General features: G+C 40.5%; 1 protein-coding gene across 1 annotated transcript in view; it reads right to left on the bottom strand.

Annotated features, from left to right (window-relative positions):
- COL6A6 (collagen type VI alpha 6 chain) overlaps nt 1-12,402 on the bottom strand; it is a 169,662-nt gene that overhangs the window by 80,464 nt on the left and 76,796 nt on the right. The window contains exons 13-20 of the mRNA XM_040480168.1: nt 11,557-11,610; nt 9,756-9,827; nt 9,643-9,669; nt 9,048-9,092; nt 8,907-8,960; nt 7,802-7,864; nt 1,915-1,980; nt 645-698 (exon numbers count right to left, since the gene is read on the bottom strand). Coding sequence (XP_040336102.1) covers nt 645-698; nt 1,915-1,980; nt 7,802-7,864; nt 8,907-8,960; nt 9,048-9,092; nt 9,643-9,669; nt 9,756-9,827; nt 11,557-11,610 — 435 coding nt within the window. The remainder of the gene's footprint in view (nt 1-644; nt 699-1,914; nt 1,981-7,801; nt 7,865-8,906; nt 8,961-9,047; nt 9,093-9,642; nt 9,670-9,755; nt 9,828-11,556; nt 11,611-12,402) is intronic.

The raw sequence follows: 12,402 nt of genomic DNA, 5'->3' as shown, positions 1-12,402 counted from the left end.
TGGCTATATCTCAATTAATATTACATATATGTGTGTGTGTGTGTGTGTGTATATACATATACACACACACACATATATACACATAAATATGCATATACATACACACAGGTTTTAAAATTGAGCACAAATAAAAACCAGTTTAGCATACTGTATTTATTATGCATTGTATTTTTCTGAGAAGTTCATAGAGCTATTTTACTCCACCAAAGAAATATTTTTGTGTCTTGGAACACACATCTTTACAAGGCACAGAGTGTGGAAGTAAAGACAGAGGACTTATGCCAGGACTCACTTTCCTAACGAGCCATAAAATTCAGCAGAGGAATAGAGTTTTGGACTTAAAATGACATCACTGGCACCCTCAGCTAGCAGAGTGAGTGGGCCAAACTTTCACCACCCTTCCCCTAGCGGGCTGTCCTCTCACTCTCTTTGCCTCAGCCTTTTCTCCTGATTGGTAATTTTCCCCGCAGCCAGCACCTTCCTGCCTCAGCTTCGGGGGCTTTCCACAAGCGCTTTGCCAGCTCTGTTCTCAGAGGTTTCCCAAGTTTCCTCACGGTCGTGCGCCCCACTACCCACAATCAGCCATTTTTATAACAGTATGGGCTACCGGAGCAGTGGGTCTCCTTGTATAGAACGGCTCTTACTGTCTTTCTTCTGGAGCCTGGTGTTCCAGGGGGGCCTGGCCAGCCTCTTCTACCCTGTCAAATGAATAGACAGATGGGTTACAATAATTACACAGCCCTGACACACTTCCTCTTCAACATCAGCTTGTGCTCCAGGGAGGGTGGATGGGTACACACCAACTAGAGAGTTATTCTCCCTTTGGAGTGCTCCCACTGGTTATAAACCATACGTCTATGTGGGCAATGAGGAACTACAGGACAAAATGCTAATGCATGGCTTCGTCTGTTCATCACCACTGTATAACTTGTGTTTGGGGTACAAGTTACCGAGTATTTAAATCAAACGATCCTCACTGTGTTGCCACAGAGTGGCTAACTGAAGCATGCCATGTGTCAAGCTGGTTTGGATTTCTACCTTTGGACTTCGTGTTCTGTTTTGTCAACCTCTGTAGATTAACATCCTTAGGTGAAAAAACCTCACAATACTCCTAAGTCTTCCCAAAAGAGAAAATGAAGGAGAAATTATGAGTTTATAAGGAGATGTGTGAGACTTAACCTTTATCACTTAGTAAAAACGGCAAATAGCATATGCTGGTTTATGATGTGGCAGGTTACATCATCAGTAGGCTATTGATCCTAGTTTGTAGAAGAGAAAATTGAGGTTTACACAAAGTGGCCCAAGGCCACAGAGCTGGTAAGGCACAGAGTATTGAAACAGGACCTGGGCCCCTCCCCAAAGTAAAGTTCTTTCCACCCTATCAGACGTCTCCTCCCAAGTGAAGTCACCAAGGGAACTTTCTCATCAAGAAGATCCAGAGAAACGCATTTTCCAGATAATTATTTTTAAAAGTCTGAGAAACAAGGCAAGATGATCCAATTATGATCTCTGAGGTTTCATGAAATTAATCCCAAGAGACTTATCTTGAGAGTATGGGCTGTATGGATCTACTAGATCTTTTCCTTTTTATCAGGAACTATGAGTAATAGGATGTCTTCTTAGGGTATGTGACTTCTGGACCCTGGGAAGGCTAACAACTCATTGATTAGTTTTTCTATCAGCTAGACCTACATTTATGTTAGAGCTTAGACATTTGCATTCATAAATGAAGACCTCAAGGATAGGGCTTAGTGAAGCCCATCACCCCAAATTCAGAAGAACAAGAGTGCGTTTCTGGAGTCCTCGAGTAGCAGATAAGGAGGAGGAAAACATATTTGTGCTCCTAAAAATATTCTTTCTGTATCAAGTAGGTCACATCCTAACAAGGTTACTCTCAAATGCCCACATAATTACTTGTCTTCCACGTTCTCCTTTCAAGCCCTTGGGTCCTTCTATTGTGCTGTCAAATCCAGGAACTCCCTAAAAACCAGAAAACAGAACACTTTTGAATATTTCTCCTTAAAAAGGTAACTGTCTATAACATATTTACTCACTGCCCACTGCCCGCCCCCACCAAAAATTGACAAGAGAAGTCCAATCCATTTGAAAGCATCAACAGGAAAACGTTACAAATGGCTTACACGTGATTTCTTTTCCTCCTGTGCTCTGCATTGTCAGTAGAGAGTGGGGACCTAAGGTGAATGTGTATGTGGGGAAGCAAGCGCTCACCATACATTTCTTGTCTCTTAACTTTTGTTCTTCTTTCCTGGGGTTTATGTTAAGTCTATACTTGAGGGTCGGTAGATTTTTACTCTCCCTACTTTTGGGAGAAGGCAGACGTTTGTAATGGGTTCTGCCACAAGAAAATAAGTACACCGGGGAACGCTGAGGACTGTACCTGCCACCCGTTCCCTCTTTGTCCTCTTGGATGCCTGGTAAGCCTTCTAGCCCCATACGGTCATTCCTACTTTTCCAATTTTCAGAAAATTCTGGAATCTCGCATTTTGTCCAGTATTTACACAAACAGTCCAGCAGGAACTCACTGAAAACAGGCAGATGTTGTGGGCTAGTATCCTTAGCAGGCCAAACTGAAAGTTTTTCGTGGGTAGTTAGGACCACCAATAGAGCAGTATCGCCATGGTGCTAGGATAATCAATTGAGCGAGTCAATTCAGTCAGTAAACTGAGAGGGGACAAGAATTATCCAGTCCTGCTGAGTGCCAGCTGTTGGGCTGTTTGGCTGATAGCAGCCCAGATTACCTTCATCAATCAATAAGTAATTTGAGATCACCAACAGGGAGGTGTCATTGTTCCAGATGCTTAGAAAGATTTTTAAACAAATAGTCTATACACTCACAGAGTTTATAGGCTAAGAGAGCAAAGAAGATGAGTTTAGAATTTACTTTATAACTAAGATTACCAGAATTTATGTGAAAAATTACTTCTCTTCCCCACATACCAAAGCCAAAGATTGTATTCTACATTTTCTGTTTTATTTTTAAGTCTAAATATTTGTCTGTTAAATTCTCCAAGAGGAGTGTAACTTAAATACAATATTAGAGAATTGTATTTTGGTGAAAATAGGAAAAGAATGGTAATGTAAAATCCAAAATTTTATTCCATTGGATGTAACACAACTTATTGTGATCCAACTCCGAACTATTTAATTGAAGAGATGACATTTTAAAAGTCATACACTAGCACATTCTATAGAATAGAGCATCCTAGTTTGCATGTGGACCCATTGTTTGGTCAGTCTGGCTAGATCATCTATCCATTGTTGTAAATGCAGTATTAAAGTCTCCTGCAATTACCACATTCTTATCAATAAGGTTGCTTATGTTTGTGACTGTTTTACGTATTTGGGGCCTTCTGAATTCAGTGCATAGACATTTATAATTGTTAGCTCTTCCTGATGGATAGACCCTGTAATTATTATATAATGCCCTTCTTCATCTCTTGTTACAGCCTTTACTTTAAAGTCTAGTTTGTCCGATATAAGTATGGCTACTCCAGCTTTCTTTTGACTTCCAGTAGCATGATAGAGAGTTCTCCATCTCCTCACTTTCAATCTGAAGGTGTCCTCAGGTCTAAAATGAGTCTCTTGTAGACAGCAAATAGATAGGTCTTGTGTTTTTATCCATTCTGATACCCTGTGTCTTTTGGTTGGAGCATTTAGCCCATTTATATTCAGTGTTATTATAGAAAGATATGGGTTTAGAGTGTGATATCTGTAGGTTTCATGCTTGTAGTGGTATTTCTGGTACTTTGTGGTCCTTGCAACATTTCACTCACAGAGTCCCCCTTAGGATCTCTGATAGGGCTGGTTTAGTGGTGATGAATTCCTTCAGTTTTTGTTTGTTTGGGAAAACCGTGATCTCTCCTTCTATTCTGGATGACAGGTTTTCTGGATAAAGGATTCTTGCCTGCGTATTTTCCCTGTTCATCACATTGAAGATTTCCTGCCATTCCTTTCTCGCCTGCCAAGTTTCAATAGATAGGTCTGCTATTACCTTTATGTGTCTACCTTTGTATGTTAAGGCCTGTTTATCCCTAGCTGCTTTCCGAATTCTCTCTTTATCCCTGTATTTTGCCAGTTTCACTATGATATGTCGTGCAGAAGATCGATTCAAGTTACGTCTGAAGGGAGTTCTCTGTGCCTCTTGGATTTCAATGCCTGTTTCCCTCCCCAGATCAGGGAAGTTCTCAGCTACGATTTGTTCAAGTACAACTTCAGCCCCTCTCTCTCTCTCTTCTTCTTCTGGAATTCCTATGATACGGATATTGTTCCATTTGATTGCATCACTTAGTTCTCTATTTCTCCCCTCATACTCCTGGATTTTTTTTTTCTCTTTTTCTCAGCTTCCTCTTTTTCCAAAATTTTATCTTCTAATTCACCCAATCTCCCCTCTGCCTCTTCAACCTGCACTGTGGCTGCCTCCATTTTATTTTGCACCTCATTTATAGCATTTTTAAATTCATCATGGCTAGTTTTTAGTCCCTCGATCTCTGTAGCAATAGATTCTCTGCTGTCCTCTATGCTTTTTTCAAGCCCAGCAATTATTTTTATGACTATTATTCTAAATTCTTGTTCTGTTATATTGCTTAAATCATTTTTGATCAGTTTGTTAGCTGTCACTACTTCCTGGAATTTCTTTTGAGGAGAAATCTTCCATTTCATCATTTTGGCTAGTTTTCTGTCCCTTATCGTTTTAAAAGCTTGTGTGTGCTCTGAACCTCTTAGCAGCCATTGAAGCCTCTGTTTACTCATCTGACTTCCCTGTGTGAACACCTCCTCTTCCTCCAGGATTTTCAATGCCATCCTTCTCAAAGAACTCAAGAACTTATACACGCAGAAATTTAATTCTGAAATTAGTATTTGGGTATTTTCTAAATCTCAAGCTTTCAGCCCCAGCTTATGTGCTTCCCATCACTGGGTCAGCTCCTACCTCCATGCCTCCCTCCCTTTCGTTTTCATTTTCACTTCCCAGCAATGTGGGGAGAGGAGACAGCTGAAGATGCCAGTGGGCAGGTGCACCGCTGTGCCTTCTTCTGCACCTCAACCTGGGCTCCACTGGGTCGCTCCCACTAAAAGAGTACAGTGCCCCAACCACCATACAGACCTACAAACCCCGTAAGGAGGGAGTGGGCGGAGCAGGCGTGGACCTACGTGTCACCCGCCTGGCAGCCACACCAACGTCCAAACGTCAGCTCCCCTGTTTGGTCAGTCCGAATATGAATTGTCCAGTCTGTCAATTTCTTCCTATGCAACTGGACCAAAGAGCGTCATCTAACACAAACTGATAAAACGTGGACTTCTAACAATGATATTCTTTAGAATGACGAACCTCACTAAACTGTAGCTGAAATGATCTAATTGAGTTTTCTCCCCAACATCACATGAGATTACATGAGATTTTTAAAAATGGGAAATTCCCAACAGACAAACTAGCTTCCATTTGATCAGCAGTTGACTGAATAGGCACAGATTGTAAGGAATTTGGGCCATTTGTATGTATTCTATGAATAATCTGATCATATGTGGATTCTACGTATCCAATCTTGCTCTCCAAATTTTCCTGAAATAGTAACCCACAAAAACCACATGTGAAAAAGCTCAGAGTGTTGTCTTCGATTCGAGATTCCCAAGTGGCTAGGAAGAATTACCATGCATTAAAAAACTATCTAAAATTAGTATAGTGGCAAACAGCCTATCACAAAAGTTCCAGAGGGTTGAATTTTCAGCCATCTCTAAGTCACTGAACATTAAAAACAAAAAACAAACAAAAAAACCTTTTACATTATTCAGTTTCTTTTGAAAGTCTTATGTAATCAAACAGACAATTTAACAATTAGGGGGGATTCTGACCAAAGTGAATGGCAATCTTATAGCAATATCCCAAGTAAATTTTTGGGCATCATATATAGATGACTGAAAGGTCTTTGCATTTGAACTAGTGTTTCTTATTTTTTTAATTTATGGATAGTTTTTGTTTTTGATTACATAATCTGAAGCTGTTTCAAAACTCTCAGGTTATCAGGCTATTATCAGAAGACGTCACTTAATCAACAACGTTGTCTTCGTATGTAAATTCCTCTGCTGTTTAAATAGTTATCTTCAATGTATACCACTTATATTTCTCGATATATTGTACTGAATTCTTTCTCTGATCGATCCATTGTCTTTAATAACTCCTCCCCCAGTATACAAAGTCCTGTGAGATTCCCAATTGCCCACATCCTTACCAGCACTTGGTGTTGTCAGTTTTTAAAAAGTTTAGCCATTCTGATGCGTGTGTACTATATTCACTATGGTACATTGCTGGTGGGAGTGTAAATTAGTATGAAGTTTTTTGAAAACTGGCTTAAAAGGCTGAAGCTTATTATAGGCACATACGTTATCATTAGGCATTCTACTCCTGAAGTACAGACCCAGTAGAAATGAATATAAAAGCCAATCAAAAGGCAAGTACAAGAACGTTCATAAGAGTGCTATTTATAATAGGAAAAACCGGGAACAACTCAATTATCTATCGACAGTAGAATGGATAAATAAATTATGGTATATTCCCACACTGGATTACTATTCAGCAATGACACTGAATGAACTATTGTTGCCGGCAACAGCATGGATAAATCTCACAAGCATAAACTTGAGCAAAAGAATACAGAAACAAGGAGGGTATCCTATATAATTCCATTTACTTAAAGTTCAGGGACAGGTAAAACTATGTTTTAGGACACTGATTACCTTTGGGAGGGGCTGGTAATGAATGAAGTAGACACGTGGGGAGAGGGCTTTGGGGTTGCTCTACTGTTGTCCAATGTTCTATTTCTTTAGCTGGGTGCTGAGTGCACAGATGCATTTACGTTCATCAAGCTGCGCATTTATAATCTGTATACTTTTCTGATGTTATAGCTCAAAACTAAGTTCTAGAGATCCAATGCCCCACATAGTGATGACGGACAACAATACTGTATCATATGCTTCAAAGTTGCTCAAAGACTAGATCTTAAATGTTCTCATCACAAAGTTAGAAATGATTAATTATTTGACATGATACAGGAATTAGCCAACCCCATGGTGGTAATCATATTGCAATATATAAATGTATCAAATCAATACCTTATGATACCTTAAATTTACACAGTGTTCCATGTCAATTATATCTCAATAAAAAGGCTTAATAAACATTTAAAAACAAACCTAAATCCTAATTCATTAAGGCTTTGGAGACTTATTTATGTGTGGGTGGGGCGATGAAAATCCTATAGTACTGACGTTCCCCTGGAGTTGGCGTATCCCCCACATTGGTGTGGGTCGTGCCTATTCAGCCAGGTTGTATCCGGGAGAGCAGGTACTTTTCGGTCATAGGTTTTGCTGAGTACAGTCTTAGCTGGCTTGGAGTCAAGAAAATTAAGCTCATACTCTCAATTGAGAGAGACTGCTGAAGAACGGAAGAGGAGAGATGGCTTTGTTACTTCCATTCTGACCCTATTTTGAGGTATTCAGAAGAAAATAATGGAGGGCATTGAAGTTCCCTGATGGCTCTGAAGCACAGCAATTCTGAATATGTAGTCTCAAAAAAAAATACATGCACATATTATGGGCAGGGTCTTCTCACTGTCCATGTTCATCCCACAGATAGCACAAGGAACTGCTTTTAAAGTTCTACAACAGTTGTACCTATGATGATTTAAACTCAAGATTGTTGTATCTTAAAGTGGGTCTCTCTCCTTATCAGAAGCTGATGGGAACTAAGCTCTGTTTAGCTCACAGCCCACTCAACCCCGACACTTACAGGGTCTCCTCGCTGGCCCTTTGCGCCTCGGTCACCAGAAACCCCTCGCTGTCCCGGGCTTCCCTAAAGATAATACAAATCAGAAGGATAAGACGAGACTTTTTAATAACACTAGTAAGAACAAAGAGCTTCCCCTCTCCCTGATTTGAATAACTAAATACCTTTCTCCTAAAGCTTTTTCTAAACCGGACAGAGGGACAACCCAAAATAGTTTCAGGCATCATATAAATAATTTAAGAGTGACCTCAATTATTTACCACAGTAATGAAGTCTGTGTCCCAGACACATTTGTTGTCTTGTTTAGTTTTTACAGCTACTTTATAAACTAGGTATTGTTTATATCTTTCTTGTAATGAAACAGCTGAGATTCAGAGAGATTATCCATTTTCCCCAAGGTGGTTCTATCAACTAGAAACTGGGGTTCCGACTCAACTGTTCACACCCTGAAGACAGATAAAGAAGATGATGGAAGTATGGCAGCTGTTGGTGTCTGTTCTAGATGGGAATGAGTGGCACACATTTTCAATGTGCTACTCCGCACCACAGATTCTTGTCAACACCCTGTTACCATTCTTGGTGTGGTAGCTGTTTTTCATCATGGTCCCAATTCATCACTCCTCTCTGTATCTATGCTCTTTGCGATGGAACTCTGCAATGCTTTCCAACTGTGGTAGGGCAAGAGTCCCCACCCCTGAGTTTGGCCATGAGTTCATCTGAGTTCCAAGTCTAGGCCTCAAGAGAACTTGTGTGTTTCTCCTTGTTCCCTTGTGCACCTGCCATGGCCACAGAAAGGTTAAGGCCAACAGAGCCAGGCAGCACTCTCTGGCCCCAGGAGGAGGATCAGAGACATGAAGAACAAAGCCCCCAGCCAGCCCATAGACACACAAACCAAGGGCATCCATGCTCGGCCTAGACCAATGATCTAGGCTGTGAACCTCAGACACATAGGAAATAATTTACTGTTGCATGCAACTGAAGTTTGGTGATTGTCACAAAGCAATTTTGTGGCACTAGCTGCCTGATACACTTAGGGTAGCGGTTCTACTCTGTTAGTCACACCTTTAATTGCCAGGACAGTTTGCTGTTCTCTTTATTGAATCCTTACCTGGGATCCTTCATCACCCTTTTCTCCTTTTTCTCCAGGAAGACCACTTTCACCCTAAAACAGAAGGATAAACTCAGATTTCTGTCTTCTTAATGAGAAATAGCTCAGAAGGGTCTTTATGGGACACAGACAAAGCTCTACCTGTTCTCCATTTAATCCACCAATTCCACTTTCCCCGGCTTCTCCCTGAAAACACAGATGTGATCAGAAGAGTATGTTACATTTATGTGGAAACAAATCTGAAAGTCTAGTTTTGTCTTCCATATACAGCCTGGTCCTGAGCAATAACAAAGATTACCGAGTAATAGAAACTGTGAACAGGGGCACCTGGGTGGCTCAGTAGGTTGAGCATCCAACTCTTGATGACGGCTCAGGTCATAGTCTCACATTCGTTGGCTCGAGGCCCAGGGTGGGGCTCCACACTGGGCGTGGGGTCTGCATGGAATTCCCTCCCTCCCTTTCTCTCTACCCCTCCCCCACTGGCATGTGAGCTGGCTCTCTCTCTCAAAATCAATAAATAAACTTTCAAAAAAATTAAAAAAAAGAAACAAACTGTGAACAAATAATACTCATTGCCTGCAATAAAAGACGGGAATAGACTGAATCAAATGGCTGGCAATAAAAAAGGAAGATCAAAGGAAATTTCATTTGTATAATCTACTGGTCAGTAGTCTCGAAAATAAAAATATTTCTAGATACCAGGTGGGCAGATAAATGGATATGTTTGGTACCGTACCTCCTGTCCATTTAGTCCCCTGTTTCCCTGAAAATAGAAAGGGCAGTAGTGGTTAGTGTAGGAGAATGGAATTCATGTTAGGAAGACTTCACAATGTCTCATGCAACCCTTACCTTCGGACCTTTGGCGCCATAGCATCCCTTAGTACCTTGCTCCCCGACTGGTCCACTGGCTCCTCTTTCTCCCTGAGAAAGACCACATACCTAGATAAGCTTTTTCTATTGTAATCTGGATTCTGTCTTAGAAATTTTTACAAGTTTTGTGTTGGAAAAAAATGTGTAACTGCTCATGGTTTACAGTCCAGAATTCATGCTTATTAAAGCTGAGCATGTAAGACAATCAGAACTACTCTGATGACAGCCCTTTGCTTTGGATCCCACCTGGATACTGCCCTGGGTGGGGTGGCATCTAAATAAAACAGACATACAAACAAATGGCAGCTAAAATGTATTCTCAAAATTTCAGGAGATATTCCAGGAACAGATAATGAAGAATCAGTGAGGTATCAGAGAAAGATGCGCTAGGTATGATCGAAGCAAGATCTAAGCATGATTTCTAGTCCAAAATCTATCTTTTTCTTTCTTTCACCAAATATGATTCCTGCAATGCTTGTCTTGGTAATCCCACTCGTCTGTGAGGTCTTGTGAGTGGAAATGAGAGGTTGTCCCCTGCTTCTCTCTCCCCAGGTCACCAAATTCCATACATTCAACATGCTTAACATATCCACTTATACTGCCCCCCAGCTAAGATTAGGACTCCTCTGTCTTGCACCTACTACTGCAAGACTTCTACCTGTAACCTCTGCCTTACTAGCAGCTATAACATTGTCTGAGTGTGCTTTCTAAAGCCACGCCCCCTCCATTTTTACTCCTGGGCTTAATATAATTCAATGACTGCTCATCAACTAAAAGATACCATCCAAATCTTCTGCAGGATATTCAAGACTCCCAAAAATATGGGTCTTGCTTGCCACCTAACCTCCTCCCACCGTGTCCTGGGTTCCAGCCATGCTGGCCATGTGCCATTCTACACAGATTCGATTCTGACTCAGTTACATGTCCTTGAACACACTGCTGTCTCTCTAATAACATGTTCTTCCCCACATGCTTTGCCTGAAGAAGTATCTATTTGTCCTTCAGATGTCTGCCTAAGCATTACCTCTAGCTTGTGGCCTTCCTCTCCCAAGATTCAACTGTTACCAAGGCTGTTATGGATTTGTTCTGCCATGCTTTGTCACAACGCACCTCATTATACCTTTAGTATAGTCCTTGTGTATAACAACTGGAAACACAATGGTCTCATTTGCCTTTCCACTAGTCTGAAGTTACCGGAGATAGGAATCATTTTTTCTTTTCTTTATTTATTTCTAGGGTCTAGCACTGCGCCTGAAGCATGGTAGAATTCCTTTGTATATATTTGTTAAATGAATAAATGAATGGATAAGTTCATTTATGAATGAGGTCTTTGATAAATAATGTGACAAATGGTAAGATGCTCAACAGATCATTGTTAAATGAATGCATGGATGGAAGGAAGGAAGAAAGGAATGGTTAGATGGATGGATGCAAAAAAGAGTAGAGGTCCTTGATAAACAATGTGGGGAGTTGGTTTACCTGTGCAAAATGGATCAGGAAGAGGGAAATGGCAGTGATTTGAGTCCCCTGGTGAAGAAAAGAACTTTCGCACTGAGTTCATTGTGCAGTATTGGCGAACAGTCAAAGAGGAGACAGTAGGTTAATAAACCATTATTGACCATCAGAAGCAAAGCCCGATGAGGATTAGGAAAGACCTCAGATTTTGTACATGAATTCTTAGACTCTGACTTTTCTTTTTTTCCCTCTGAGTTAACACAAACGATTTCCTATTGTAGATATGTTCTCAGGAATAAATACAGGTGAGAAAACCTTGACTTACAGCAATGCCTTCCTCTCCCAGGTAGCCCTCACTGCCTTTAAAACCTGGGGATCCCTGGAAATAAGGAAAGGAAGAATGCATTAGCATTCCACAGACCAAAAACCAGAGGTAATCAAGCAAAAATCTTTAACTTTAGTTTCACTTTACGGAGAGCTATAGGGGTTTGGGAAAAAAAAATAGTTCTTCCTCCACAACTTAGGCTGTATTTACACACATAAAAATAAATATAGTTTTGGGGTGCCTGGGTGGCTCAGCCAGTTAAGTGACAAACTCTTGATTTTGGCTCAGGTCATGATCTCATGGTTTGTGAGCAGAGAACCTGCTTGGGATCCTCTCTCCCCCCCTCTCTCTGTCCCTTCCCAGCTTGTACGTGCTCTCTCAAATTTAAAAATGTTTTAAGAATGTAGTTTTGAAACAAGCATCCAGATAACTCAAGTGTATGTGCACGTGTGGATCATAATATTGTCCATAACTCTCTCTGGGGTTATATATAGTGCTGGAATTTTTTTCTCAGATGAACATTCAAGTGCACAGAGCTGTATTTGCCCTTGACAGACTAGAATTATCCTCTTTTCATTAAAAAAATCTTTCAGGGTTTATGCTACCCATAGAAAAATAGGCCACACACATTTCTTTTCATTCTTTCTGAGCCCTGCTTTAAAAAAATCTGCCATTCTCCTTACATGAAGTTGAAGCATTCAGGAAATAGTCTGAACACTTTATACAGAGACACAGACATGTTGATTTGGGAGTTATAGTGCCATCTATAAATTGTTCACAAATCAAACACACATGTAAAGAAGCAGTATTGAAATTATTAAACACATCCATATTATGTTTGTACAT

Source organism: Herpailurus yagouaroundi, unplaced genomic scaffold (assembly GCF_014898765.1).
Source record: "Herpailurus yagouaroundi ecotype Mexico unplaced genomic scaffold, PumYag 159, whole genome shotgun sequence".
Lineage (NCBI taxonomy): Eukaryota > Metazoa > Chordata > Mammalia > Carnivora > Felidae > Herpailurus > Herpailurus yagouaroundi.
Note: the sequence above shows the minus strand (reverse complement) of the source record. Positions and strands in the feature narration are given on the sequence as shown.